This window comes from Pieris napi, chromosome 16 (genome assembly GCF_905475465.1).
Source record: "Pieris napi chromosome 16, ilPieNapi1.2, whole genome shotgun sequence".
Lineage (NCBI taxonomy): Eukaryota > Metazoa > Arthropoda > Insecta > Lepidoptera > Pieridae > Pieris > Pieris napi.
The window spans coordinates 5247334-5262468 of record NC_062249.1 but is presented as its reverse complement, the minus strand read 5'-3'; the positions used below and the strand labels follow the sequence as shown (position 1 = coordinate 5262468).

The window sequence follows — 15135 nt, the reverse complement described above, 5'->3', positions numbered from 1 at the left end:
ATATTACATATTTTGAAAAATGAGCTGAGCAGTGTTGGCCCAGTGGCTTCAGCGTGCGACTCTCATACCTGAGGTCGTAGGTTCGATCCCCGCGTGTGTACCAATGGACTTTCTATCTATGTGCGCATTTAACATTTGCTCGAACGTGAGGAAACCGACATGTCTAAGACCCAAAAAAATCAACGGCGTGTGTCAGGTACTAAAGGCTGATCACCTATTTGCACATTAGATTTAAAAAATGATCATGAATCAGATTCAGAAATGTGAGGTTGTAGCGCCACTGATTTATTTATTTTTTAATAGGTGTAGCTGCTTCCAGCCAGCCCTCATTACAATAAAATTATATTAAAATATATTTAATAATATATATGTATCTGTGTATTTAATAATTAACATCTTAACAAACTTTTTCATTAATAATACAGGTGTTCTACGACAAAATGCGTGAGGCTCAGCAAGAGATACGTTCTCTGGCAGTGAGTAGTACGTCGGGAGCACCTTCCGACAAGCGTAGTAGCCCTACTGATCGTCCTAAACTGACCATTACTGAAGGTAAGGCTTACTTTAATGGAAAAATAAACTAGCCTACCAATAACTTATAAATTTTGTACTATGTTATTTCAAATTTTCAGAAGCAGTTTGTGTATGATAAAGATTACATCAATATGGAGTTTTGTTAGATTAATGCATACAAATGATAAGTAATATATAAGTAATTTTACAACAAATTATTCTATAGTTGACCTATAAAAATCTACATCGGGTTTACAGAGTAGCCCTGCTGATTAAGAAATAAATTATTAGATATAATTTTATTTTTATTGACGTGATAACGTCTTTAAAATCGTTTTAGTCGGGTGACATGTTCAGAAACTTGTGTCACACCAAAACCTCACGAGCGCGATCGCAGGTATAACGAGAGAAAGACGGACCGATCTCCCGTCTCATCTCGAGCGCTGCCAGTCATTCCGTGAATGTATGAAGAAAAATGTATATCATAGTCGAATAAGTAAACTTGTAATTTTACACCCGAAATTTATCATCAAAAGTGTGAATAAAACGATAGATGTAATTTAAAATTTGAAAAAATTGTTTATTAAATCTTCATTAATTTCTTACTTCCCAAAAACTTATATCACCAATAAGACGTTATCACGTAAACATCTCGATCGTAAACCTACTTTACAAACAACCAATATTTTTTATAAATATCTAGTTAAGTAGCCTGAAATATTAATTCGCTTCGAATATTAAATATTAAAATTTTGATTAAATACAAAAATTTTGGCATCATTCGTAAAATTTTAATATGTGGTACTCGTAAGTAAAGTACTATAATAATTAAAGCATAGCATATGTAGTCATAATCAAATGTTCTCAATAGGTAAAACAGCCCAAGGACCAATAGTTGTAGGAGAAGATATGGAAGAAGAAGTGAATAACGCGTGTGGTTCCGCGGTACACGCATACTCCGATATACATACAATGTCACATGGTACGTACATTATCGGTACTTTTCCACTCCAGAAATTATCGATTTATACAAATCTGTTATGTTATTTTACGTACCGTTTATACAGGTACAACAGTTCTGGATGAGATAATGGCCGAAAAGAAACGAACGACCGGAAATGGTGACTTATTACCTGCCAAAGTTGCCGTCATGAAGCCCATACTTCGCTTCTTGCAGCTTCTTTGCGAGAACCATAACCCAGATCTACAGGTCTCAAAACTTCTACTTTTACTTTTAAAAACTGATTATATTTACGTGTTGTATTGTTTTAACATTAGCTAGTACTGTTCTAATTTTACATGGTTCTAATTGATTAAATTTTAAATAGAAATTTGATTTAATTGTATGTATATTTAAAAAATCTTCCTTTAGACATTTATCTCTTTTGAGATTATTGTTGAATGAATGTAAAAAAAAAGGGTGCGTGTACTTATGTACGCGCGTAAGAAGTTATACTTCTTTGGCATTATTAAAAATAGTTTTTGATTGCGTGCAAATAATTAATTACAATTAAGTAATCAAAGACTGGAAAAGGAGTCATTATAGTCAATAAAGTTCAGTTTACATTTGAAAAATTAAATAAATAAATATTTATTATTATTCTCTTACATTAAATTCTATTATTATTCGAATGTTGTTTTTAAATTATGTCCAATGCCGTAGCATCTTCCGTGGGCAACTTCATTCTGTTAATTTTGTGTCACGGTGCGCGCGCATCGTAAAATTTCACTCTCATCAATTTTTCATAACGCGCCTAAAGAAGTATAACTTCAAAAATGTTATGTAATATTTTTCAGAATCTTCTGCGTAACCAAAACAACAAGTCCAATTACAATTTGGTGTCAGAAACCCTCATGTTCCTTGATTGTATCTGTGGTTCTACAACCGGTGGACTGGGATTACTGGGGCTTTACATCAATGAAGGAAATGTGGCTCTCATCAATCAGACCTTAGAGACCCTCACTGAATATTGCCAAGGTGAGATAGTTATTCGTTTTGAAGCTCAATCCTTAATTAAAGTAGTATCTTCTTTCAAAAAATTTATTAAATAATAAATTTCTATAAACTAGCGGCCCGTCCTGGCTTTGCACAGATGGACATTTATTTTTAAACAATTATTGATATGTTCTTTAATATTATAACCATTGATAATTTAGTATTCAAATAGTGAAAGAATTTTTAAAATCGGTTCAATACTTTTTGAGTCAATTCGTTCTAAACATACATACGCGACATGACGGGCGCAATAAAAACGATGGGTTGCACTGCCGGCAGACGGAAAACTTAAATATTAACGTTGTGCATTTTTGATATTTTCGAATGGTTAGGGAATAATTTTGCACGAATTGCTTTAATTATCACTATAAAAGTACTATCATTTATGTGGTAGAATACAATATTTATTTATTGCACTATCGTACACAAACATGACAATTTATATTACATTAAATACGCCGCGCCAGCTGTCTACTCTCCATCCGTCTTACGAATTTTCGATCAGGTCACGTGTCCTGACGCGAGTTTAACATTTTTACCCATTCCAAAAAAAGTGTACAACGCTGCTAAAGAAGTTTGCACTTCAATATTCAGTTTTTTACGTAGTTTATAACCAGCTTTTAACCAACAGACAACATAAAATATTATAATTTACAGGACCTTGTCATGAAAATCAAAACTGCATAGCGACTCACGAAAGTAACGGTCTGGACATCATCACGGCGTTAATTCTCAACGACATCAATCCCTTGGGCAAGACACGTATGGATCTAGTACTGGAGCTGAAGAACAACGCATCAAAGCTTCTGCTGGCCATTATGGAGTCTCGGAATGACTCCGACAACAATGCCGAAAGGATACTTTACAATATGAATCCTAAACTACTGGTAATATAACATTTTAAACAGAATTTGATAATATAATTTTTAAAGAAAACGCTTTTTAGCCGGATTGAAGTTATGTATTATTATAAATTTACAATTATTTTAATTTAAAAAATTAAAATAATATTTAATTTAAAATCTCAAGATAAACAATCTGCGAAAATAGAGGACACCGTGAGCCATTTCTGCCAAAACCCTCCATCGAGTAACCAACCCTCAGTCGATACCAACTATCGGGAAACAAATACAGATAATACAACTTTTTCTACAGCTGTGATACTTTGTGACATTCCACACCTTTTGTCTTCAGTCACCGTGACCACGCACGCTGTAAAGCACGCGGAACGTCGGTTAAATTTAAAATTATGTAAAATAATTATAAGTTTATAATATATATATATAATATATATAATACATAGCTTCAATCCATTAAAAAAGTGTTTTCTTTAAATGTGTAAAGGTTATGTCAATAAAAGACAATACTACATTTAATTTTTGGTTTTCGCGTGTAAACAGTGATAAATGATTATTTATTTTAGGTGGATGTAGCTTGCAGTGCGTTCAACCAAGAGCATGCAGATGCTGACTCAGACAGCGAAGATGATACTCCCTGCGCAGGCGTCTCGCCTAAAGAGGTCAGTAGGATTTTGTTTGACCTTGAACTAAAATATGGCAAGGGGGCCGATGGCTGGCCATGCGTCATGCTCGTGAACGAGTGCTGCTTGTGGTGACTGGTCGTACTTGAATTCATGTATGCGGTGTTGCTTATTTCGACTATATGTTGTTCCTACGAGAATGTAAGTGCTTGCTAGGAGCACGCCTACCACCATGCCTCCTGCTGATAAAGGACAAGTGTTTGTTTTTTTTTTAATTTATGCTATTATTATTAATTACTTGAAATGTCATGGGGAACATGGTGTAATGGTAGCAGCTCCTTACAAACGTTGTGTAAAAAAAAATGGCAATTAAAAAGAGTGGCGGAGAGTTTATTGCCAGTTCTTCTCTTCCGTTCTACGCCCTTGATTTGAGAACTGGCAGTAAATGTAAAATTAGAAGCATTAATATGTATTTCTTTACTGACGAGTCATAAGTGTATATTATGTTACCTACATGATTAAATGTTTTTTTTTGTCTAAGTTTTAATTATGTATAATGACTAGACTTTTCATCTAAGATGAATGAGTTATTGAAAAGAACCACAGAGTACCCCATCTGTATTCTGGTCTTGATTGCTTAAATTTAGATATAAATTATTTAATATAGGTTGGTCACAACATTTACATCCTCTGTCACCAACTGGCTGCCCACAATAAAGAGTTAGCGGCGCTGGTGAGGTCCACACCCACGGGACCTGCTGCGCCGGCGCTGCAATACTATCGCTCGCATACAGCACAAATTGAGGTAACGATAATTAATTGCGAAGTTTTTGAAGAGGTTCATATCAATATTTATTTATTTGGTAATCCTAAAAATAACAAAATTTTTATATAATAACAAACAATTACACTAAAAATATAGCTAGAGATGGAATACATAATAGTTAGCTACAAAAAGGTTCAAAAATTTACAAAAGGGAACAAACAATAAAAAATATTCAATACATTTAAGTAAGTGATACCTAATTTGGCTCTGGTGTGTGATTGTGTAAAAGTGTATGTGGGGTATGCTCATGATGCAGGTAAGTTTTCGCTGTGGATATTCTTAATACTAAGTATATATAATAGATGATAGTGAAGACTCCGGCCGCAGGAAAAAAATTAATGAATTTCTAATTACATATGTTAAAGAAACTAAAATATCTACCCTTCACAGATAGTACGTACAGACCGTAGTATGGAGCAGATAGTTTTTCCGATACCCGAAATATGCGAGTACCTTCCCGATGACAGCAAGCACCGAGTGCTGCAGAGCGCAGAAAGGGATGACCAGGGAAGCAAGGTGGCCGACTTCTTCTCCCGGCTTGATAACCTATTCCATGAAATGAAGTGGCAGAAAAAGCTCAGAGGTAAAGATGCGTTTTAGTATAAATTGTTATTCAGATTTTTTCTTATTTATTACAGTAAAGAGATGATTCCAGTAAAATGTAAAGCCTTTTTTTTCTCAATATTTATTAAACAAGCACACGTAAACAAGTTATTGTTATGATAGATACTTGCTAAAATCTAATATATAAAATTCTAGTGTCACAATGTTCGTTTCCATACTCCTCCGATACGGCTCGACCGATTCTTATGAATTTTTATGCATATTTAAAATCCACCCCAAAATTTTTATTTTTATTTTTTAGACAATTTTTTTTGCTATTATTTTTTTTGTTGATACAGCATACAAAAATACATACAACCCTTAATTTTCATCAACCCGATCTCTATGATCAACCCCTATTTTTTATTTGTTAGTTAAGAACTTTTAACTTGAATTCTGAGGTTTATATAGAGAAAAATCAGAGAAAACCCTAAAAAGTTTTCATTCTGGAAAACCGAACAGTCTCAGGAGTAGATATTAAAAAGTTTCATGTTGGTATTAACTAAAAAGGTTAGCTAAGTAAAATCACATAAGGAGAAACGAAGTTCGCGGGGGCAGCTAGTTGTATTATAAAATTTGATAACATCTTTTCAGGTCAGCCACTTCTCTTCTGGGTGTCTTCCTACATGTCATATTGGAGTAATATATTGTTTAACTTCGCTGTGTTAATTAATGTCATCGTAGCCTTCTTCTATCCGTTTCAAGAAGAGACACCAAGTGAGTAATCTTTAGTTAATAATGGAAAGAGTTTATTATCATTCTTACAAGTTAACGATCCCCAAATATAAACGAAACTAATAAGATTGCAGTAATATTACTTCAATAAGGTCTATTTATAGTACAATAGTTTGTTATTTCGACTATGTGTTTGCGTGTTGTTCCCACTAGAATGTAAGTGCGTGCTCCTATTTCACCATGCCTCCTGCTGATAGAGGACAAGTTTTTGTTTTTATTTTATTGTTATTTATTACTTAAGATGTCATGTGGAACATGGTGTAATGGTTGCAGCTCCTTACAAACGTCGTGTAAAAAAAACATGGCGATTAAAAAGAGTGGCGGAGAGTTTATTGCCAGTTCTTCTCTTCCGTTCTACGCCCTTGATTTGAGAACTGGCACTAAATGTAAAATTAGAAGCATTTCATATACATTTCAGTTTTTGACGTTCATAAGTGTACATTGTGTTACCTATATCTTTATATATATAATTCTTGTGTGAGTGTGTATGTCACTGAACTTCTCTCAAACGACTGGACCGATTTTGATGAAATTTTTTGTGTGTGTTCAAGGGGATCTGGGAAAGGTTTAGATTCACAAATCAGCCCGCCAGATGGCGCTGCAGTCGGTACCTTCATACTTTGCTTTACTAATCGCTTGAAATATCATGCAGGACAACGTCTGTCGGGTCCACTAGTGATTAAATGATTTTTTACTTTAACTTTTTAATAATTTCGTATATTTCAGAGTTAAATGAGCACCTATCACTGGTAATATGGATAGCACTGTGCGCGTCTGGTGGTTTAGTGACTTGGGCACCGCGCTGGTCCAGTCTTCGAGCCTTGGCTGGATGCATCATCGTGTTACTCATATCATTACTTGGACCTGAGCCCATGTTATGGCTGCTGGGAATGCTTACTGTAAGTATAAACTGGATTTTATTTGATTGTTATACCGTTACTCCCTTATACGCTTCATCTCTTCTAAATTACCCTCAGATAATTTTATGGTGTACTCAATAAATAACAAGAGATTAGTGAGACATTTTTGTATCACTGCAACGAAGTGTTAATCTATATATAAAAATGAAACCCGTTTTTCGTTGTCACGACATAACATGAAAACGGCTTGACTGATTTGTCTGATTCTTTTTTTATAATATTCCTTGAAGTACGAGGATGGTTCTTACGGAGAGAAAAATTAAAAAAACTTGAGTGAAAAAGTCTAAAAACAACACTTTTCTATATTCCCATACAAAATATTCGTAATAATATTAAAAGGCAATTTGAACTTTAATACCATATCATAAATATCGTGTTTGTGGAGGGGTTCCGGGAAGGTAAATTTTTATTTTTTGAGGTAATGTATTTGTTGTCCGGTGTCTCGAATAGCAGAATAAGTATTTAAAAAAATAAAGAATCGACTGTTAGGCGGTACGATGTTCGCCAGGCCAGCTAGTAAATAGATAAAATAAAATGCAAAAATATATGAATAATTGTTTGTCTAATACGCAATAATAATTTTGAGATTTTGATAGATATATAAGGCTATATTTTTTACAATTTATTTTGCGTGGGCGACTGCTTTTAACATATAATAAAGATAACACGATACCTTAATTCATAAAATATAATTTTATGCCCTAAAAACTTTTGATTTATCATAATGACGTAACGATACTGTAATTAATTAAGTAATACCCGCTTAAGAAATTTTATTTAGACCACATTTATCGATGTAATCACAGGTGGTTGTAAAAGGCGTTCACCTAGTAAGCATAATGGGCAATCAGGGCACTCTATCGAAGTCAGCGCGACACGTCATTACGGATCCAGAACTGCTATATCACGGGGTGTATCTCATATTCTGCTTCCTGGGGATTTGCTGTCACCCATTCTTCTTTTCCGTTCTGGTGAGTAATGTTCATCGTTATGATAGAAAACCTTTTTAGAACCTTTAAATATAAGCAAGGACCAATTACGGAATATAATTCTACTTATAAAGATTTGGTAGGTATTCATGGATTGTTTATAATAATACTAAGACGTGTAAAAATACACACCACCACTTCACTAAGAACAGAACTAATTCGACTTAGGGTCTTTCAAGAAAAGAGCGTAAACGAAAAAGGCCGGCAACGCACTCGCGAGCTCGCTGGCATCACTTAACATCATGTGAGCCTCATGCCCGTTTGCCCCCTGTTCTATATATTTTAAAAAAAAGGTTATAATCATAAAAATGTTTTTCAGAGTGTTTTACATTTTCAATTATTATGATTTCCTTTTAGTTGCTAGATATAGTATACCGAGAAGAAACTCTGTTAAACGTTATGCGGTCTGTGACTCGCAATGGGCGTTCCATCCTTCTAACAGCAGTTTTGGCGCTGGTCCTAATCTACATGTTCTCCATCGTGGGTTATATGTTCTTCAGGGATCACTTCCTCGTCACCGTGGACCGGCTCGATGGTAAGGCTTCGTAGAAGAAAATTTTCTGCGTTTTAGAATTGTTGAGACTATTTAATAACAGTGTAAACTCTATATAACGACACTCAAGGGACTGTGCTTATTTTGACATTATAAAGAGGTGTCGTTTCTATAAATTTATTAGAAAATGTTTATTTCAGACTATAGTCGAATTTTTAATTAGACGAAGTCAACTGACGTTTACGGTGTTGTCAGTTTTTAATGAAATAAAAATAGTCTTGTGACAAAGTAAAAACCCGTGAATTAATGATCGGTGATGGCACTAGTCGCCGCGCCGCGCTTTGTAATAAGACGTCAAAAAACTGATTGTAGTTACATAGTACTAGTACCTAACTTATATCAGAGCACTTTTATACAATTTTGAAATAGAAATAATATTCTTTTATTGTTTGAAATGATTGACTATTCACACTCATTGTTCATTCATCTGATTGAACAAGAACTGAACTCATCACTATTACTTTAAATATGGCAACATTATTTTACAAAGTGACATTAGCTACTGTCAGTTGGCTTCGTCTAATTAAAAATACGACTATAGTGTTAGTAATTACATAAAAAACACTTCTTATTTGAACGCAATTGTATATTGTCTTATTTTCGTCTAACGTATTTTCTGCATCAGTAATTATGTTGATTATGTTGATAAGTACAGTAAATATGTTGATAATTAAATAACTTTACGATACTGAGGCATATTTGTGATTAAGCACGTGCAAGCAATCCCAATTTGTCAAATCGGATTTCTTAGTTTATGTGTAAAAAGTTATTGATCATAAATATATGGTGCATTTTTTATTGGTTTATGGATTTATATAACTGAACGATGCTTATAATAAAAATTTTAGATGACGACGATCCTCGGTTTGAGGTGGAAAAGTGCGGAGATGACCCAGCAGCTAAGTACAGGCAGCGCACGTCTCGTATAGTGTCAGTGGGCGGGGACCTGCGCGAGCGCAGTTGCGATTCACTTATCATGTGTATCGTGACTACTCTTAACCAGGGCCTAAGGAATGGAGGTGGTATTGGTGATATACTTCGGGCTCCTGCTAGCTTTGTAAGTATTGTTATGATAAACGATATTATGTAGAAAAGTTGTAAAAAATTTAGCAACGTGAAACGAAACGTTTTGGAAACCTTTTTTGTGGCGAATTTTATTTCATCAAAAAGTTTCTATTCTTCAGCAAATTGGATTTCTTGAAATTGTATGAGATCAGGGAAAGTGGTATGAAATTTTTTTGCGATGCTAATTCAGACGCATCTGTATTACCTTAGCCCAATTAAATATTATTTTATTCATTTTGTAATAGGAGCAGTGTTGGCCAAGTGGTTTCAACGTGCGACTCTCATCCCTGAGGTTGTAAGTTCGATCCCCAGTGCACCAATGGACTTTCTTTCTATATGCGCATTTAACATTCGCTCAAACTGTAAAGGAAAACATCGTGAGACCTGCATGCCTTAGACCTAAAAAGTCGATAGCGTGTGTCAGGTACAGGAGACTGATCACCTACGTGCCTATTATATTGACAAATGATTATGAAACAGATACAGAAATCTGAGGCCCAGTCCTCAAAAGGTTGACTTGTAGCGCCACTGATTTATTTTTGTAATAGGAGCCGCTATACGTAGCACGAGTGGTGTATGATCTGCTGTTCTTCTTCGTGGTCATCATTATCGTCCTCAACCTAATCTTCGGTGTCATCATTGACACATTCGCCGACCTCCGTAGTGAGAAGCAACTCAAGGAGTCAATACTTAAAAGCACATGCTTTGTCTGCGGTTAGTAATATTATAGTTGTTTGATTGTATTTATTAATTCGTTAATATATTAAATTTCAATAAGGATTCTAATTAGTTTTTCTATATATATAGACCATTGGATAATTTTTTTTGAAGTGAAAACTTTAGCGGCGTTGTACACTTTTTTTGGAAAATAAATGTTAAACTCGCGTCAGGACACGTGACCTGATCGAAAATTCGTAAGACTGATGGAGAGTAGATAGTTGGCGCGGCGTATTTAATGTCATATAAATTGTCATGTTTGTGTACGATAGCGCAATAAATAAATATTGTATTCTACCACATAAATGATAGTACTTTTATACGGATAATTAAAGCAATTCGTGCAAAATTATTCCCTAACCATTCCAAAATATCAAAAATGCACAACGTTAATATTCAAGTTTTCACTTCTGCCGGCACTCCCGGAGTGCAACCCGTCGTGTTTTTTTTTCAATAAAGTACACAAAAAAGAGTGCGACTTTACATGAATTACAATCTAGTCTATACAATAATCATGCCTAGTAAGTAACATGTTGACTTTTCTTAAATACTAGTGAATAGCTTAATGTAATGTTCATTAACCGTCTTAGTGTTCTATAATTGGATATATAAAAGAAAGGTTTGATAAACAGAAATTCTTCCACGTCATTTAGATCATTTAAATCACTTAAATCTATTTTGCCAAATTTCGTTATATACATAGAAATAATAAAGAACTCAAGTAGTTACTTTTGAGCGTTAACTTGTCATGTTTGCCTTTGAGTGAACTTAATTATTCAATTATTTCGCCACTTTATATACTCTATGCTAACTTAAACGTTTCAGGTTTGAACAGATCAGCATTCGACAACAAGACGGTCTCATTCGAAGAGCACATAAAGAGCGAGCACAACATGTGGCATTACCTTCACTTCATGGTGCTGGTTAGGGTCAAGGACCCTACCGAGTTCACAGGCCCAGAGAGTTATGTGCATTCTATGATTAAGGTGTGTTTATAGTCTCACTCAGGTCTCCTGTTACAGAGACCAGTCTCACACATACACTTCCTAATGTTATCATCTTGGTTTCATCATAATAACCTTGTATGTATATGTGAGAGAAGAAATAAAGACTATTATTATTATAGTTTTAGTATAAAATATTAATGTTAAACATGGCAACATTTAATTAATTGTGCAATTGTGTAAATTCAAATATTCTCTTAATTTTAAAATTTCAAATGTAAACCATGGTAAATCAAATCCATTAAAATATTTACCATAAGAAATTATATAGACAGACAGACAGACATAAAGTCTCTCATCTACTCCGAAATAAGTTTTTTTTTATGTAATAGAAGGCAAGCGGGCAGGAGACTCACCTGATGCTAAGTGATACCGCCCATGGACACTGACATTGCCAGAAGGCTCGCAAGTGCGTTGCCGGCCGTAAGTCCACATAAAATACACGATTACACTTTCTCAGTACAAACTAAATTCTCGAAGTGTAATTAAATTGTTCTCTTAATATCACCAAAATGATTTTCAGTCAAACAACCTGGACTGGTTTCCGCGACTCCGCGCTCTGTCTCTAATGGGCGGAGGTGAGGGTGAAGGGGGGGAGCTGGAAGTGCGAGCTTTGCAGGCTCAGCTGGAACGGGCTCAACAAGCTGTTAGAACGCTCACGGACCTGCTTACAGACCTCCGTGATCAGGTATGACTTAAAGAATATTAAGTCATTTTTGAGCATTGTCATAATTTTTTCATATGTTGTTTTTTGTAAAATGTTCGCCAAAATAATTGAGTATTGAAATTTTTAAAAGGAATAATCATTTACTAAATAATATTTTGTCGTTGAAATGAGTATTTGTTTACTTTAGAGTATATAGAATTAAATATTGTTTGATAAAATGTTTCGAGTTACTTACCAAATGTGTCCCACCACTCATTCAAACGAAGTCCTAATGTCCGGTCAAAATCATTTAGTCCAAATCCAACGCCATCATGTTTCTTTTATTTCCACAAGAAATATGAGTAAATTCTGGAATTCCTTATTTTTATATAAGTTTAACAATTACTCATAAATGACTCGACTTCTTATTATGACATTTGCATGCCTGTTTATGTATGGCTGATTGTGCAGACTTTTCTTGTTGTTCGATTTTTTTTATTTTGTACCATTATATATCTTCAATCTTTAGATGACCGAGCAACGCAAGCAGAAACAGCGCATAGGTCTTTTGAACTCGACGTCGGCGTATCTTCACAACTTGCAGTTAAACTTGCCACCCTGAACGCATACCTCGTAAATGCGAATTCATTCATTTAGTACTTATATTTAAATTTAATTTTATAATTTTTACGACAATAACAGCGAATTTGAATCGCACAATTTTTTGGCGATTTGTAATACGTACCGATTCTAAATTTCATTAAAACTTAGCAATAATTATACTAAATTATGCATTTAAGATTTCAACTTAAGTAGGTGAGTAGAATTTACTATCAGTGATACCGGTATACAGTCAGATCCAAAGTAATTTTAGAATATTTATTAGGAACAAATGTTTACTGAGTTAAACAGGGTTTGTTTACTAGCGCTAGTACGACATTTTCATTATTTTAACATTTATATTTACTTAAATATTTTATTTTTACGCCACCATGAACAATTCTTGCGTGGGGATGCATTTATAATTTTGTTGTCTTTATGATGTATCGTATCGTATCTTTATGATGTATCGTATCGTATCTTTATGATGTATCGTATCGTATCTTTATGATGTGTCGTATAGCGTTGCCAATATTTAAGTTCTTACCCAATTAGCGTTAGTAGATAACTCTCTTTAAACTGTTTTATAATAATTTTTCCTTTATATCTATTATCTGTGACTAGTTTTACGAATTTTTAAGATTTATCTATTTCTACTAAATGTTGTCTACTTCAAATTATATAGCTCTAATATTAATTATTACCTCTTTATAAATAACTTGACATGAATTTATTTAGATTTCTATTTCTAATTAATTAATTAATTAATGTTCACATTAACATTTTTTTTATTGGTGGAACTAAAACCTCAAGGCCGAGTTATCTATGAAAATAGTATAGTTACAGCTTGTAATACATACGACTAGTAAAGTACCTATATGTAAGAGAAATAATGAGGGCCCAATAAAAATTTGTTTGTGTGTGCATTTATTACTATTATTACATTGTGTTGTGCGAGTGTTATTCTATCTATTTTATTCACTTTTTGACGACATTTGAATAGTTGTTATATTTAGATACTTAATTTTTATCGGATGTGCAATACGTCAAGCTCAAATCCGTTACCTATAGTTAGCTAAATTTATTAAATTAAGGATCTGATTTTTGCCTGTTCATAAAATATCTGAATGCCCATCTAAACGTGAATCTCGTTTGAGGATATGTCAAATCATTTTATCTTTATTAAGTTTGATAAGAGATGCTTCTGGAGTTCGGAATTAAAACAAGGAACTTATTTTTGTAACACATTTAATGGTATCCTTAATTTTTTTTTATTACAAAATTTCTGTTAAATATTTAAATGGATTATTAAGTTTATTTTTAACGTTGGGAGTGGGCTCGGGTGGAATGATGTTCTATACAATATGTTGCAATTTTACATCATTTTAAATAAAATTTATTTATTGTTACGGTATAACCACGAATATTTTTATATATGAAATATATAGAGCGTAATTATTGCTCAATATACGGTTTGTGCAATCAGTGTTTTGAATTTACTAATTATTTTGAACGATGCTCGAATATTATAACTAAGAACAATTAATTATTTATTTGACAAAAGTTTGTGCCATTTTTGATATTGCAATATATTTTTGTTTGATGCATTTAAATAATCTGGAGTTTTTGTTACATTCCGAATCATGAATCTTCTACTAAGTCTTCTAAGGAAATTTTAACTATTTAACATTTTGTTGTCGTAATATTTCAAGTATAAAATATTTTACTTCATATAACATTCATTTGACAGTCTTTTGTCGTAATTTTTGTTTTGTATCTGTATTTTCGAATCTATTGTTGAATGTAGTGTAGTAAACTTGTGATATTGCAATCATGTTTTGTTTATAAAAATAAATGATATGGCACAATTTTACCTTTTATTATTTGGAGATCGAGGAAGAACTGACAGTAGACAAAAAGATTTACCCGCCTGGTTAATATATATAACAGAAAGTTGATATTTTAATAAAATATACTTTATAATGTTTTAAAATAATGTTCTTAAGAAAGATTCGGCCAAGGCGGCTATTCTTTATTGAGGCAGAACGTACACAGGGCATATTCTAGAGCTTCTTCATTCAAAGAGACATAGCGCACTCTATAACTCTTATACTCCAATGGGACGGATGTAAATACATTTTATACTACTATTAGTTCGCTCCGTGAAGCTTACGAAACGCACAGGCAACTTCTTAGCTTCAGGAAGGAGCTAGACTTAATTAGCCAGGACTTAACACACAACGAACTAAATGAGAGTCTAAGTGCAGAAGCAGCCCACACTACACACTTCTTCTCTTAGTATTTTTGTCATCTTTACGAAAATATTAATACTAAGGGATAAACTTCCTTATGGTGACAATTATGAATTAGGTAAACGTATATTTAGGTAACTTAATCACAATTTCATAAAATTCAACAATGAAAAGGTTTCATTGTGTACAACTGTACTAGTCCGTTTAATGGATAGGAGAGCAATGTACCAACACAC

The 15135-nt window shown here is 33.5% G+C and overlaps 1 protein-coding gene across 8 annotated transcripts in view; it reads left to right on the top strand.

The window, feature by feature from the left end:
- Positions 1 to 14518, top strand: part of LOC125057148 (inositol 1,4,5-trisphosphate receptor) — a 59574-nt gene extending 45056 nt beyond the window's left edge. For all 8 annotated transcript variants that reach the window (XM_047660639.1, XM_047660636.1, XM_047660638.1 and 5 more), the window contains 17 exons: positions 426 to 552; positions 1385 to 1495; positions 1581 to 1723; positions 2311 to 2491; positions 3167 to 3396; positions 3933 to 4028; positions 4657 to 4794; positions 5206 to 5398; positions 6013 to 6135; positions 6880 to 7052; positions 7880 to 8044; positions 8420 to 8597; positions 9464 to 9672; positions 10229 to 10394; positions 11223 to 11383; positions 11925 to 12089; positions 12577 to 14518. In XM_047660639.1, coding sequence (XP_047516595.1) covers positions 426 to 552; positions 1385 to 1495; positions 1581 to 1723; positions 2311 to 2491; positions 3167 to 3396; positions 3933 to 4028; positions 4657 to 4794; positions 5206 to 5398; positions 6013 to 6135; positions 6880 to 7052; positions 7880 to 8044; positions 8420 to 8597; positions 9464 to 9672; positions 10229 to 10394; positions 11223 to 11383; positions 11925 to 12089; positions 12577 to 12669 — 2652 coding nt within the window. In that variant the 3' untranslated portion in view covers positions 12670 to 14518. The remainder of the gene's footprint in view (positions 1 to 425; positions 553 to 1384; positions 1496 to 1580; positions 1724 to 2310; positions 2492 to 3166; positions 3397 to 3932; positions 4029 to 4656; positions 4795 to 5205; positions 5399 to 6012; positions 6136 to 6879; positions 7053 to 7879; positions 8045 to 8419; positions 8598 to 9463; positions 9673 to 10228; positions 10395 to 11222; positions 11384 to 11924; positions 12090 to 12576) is intronic.
- The last annotated feature ends 617 nt before the right edge of the window (positions 14519 to 15135 follow it).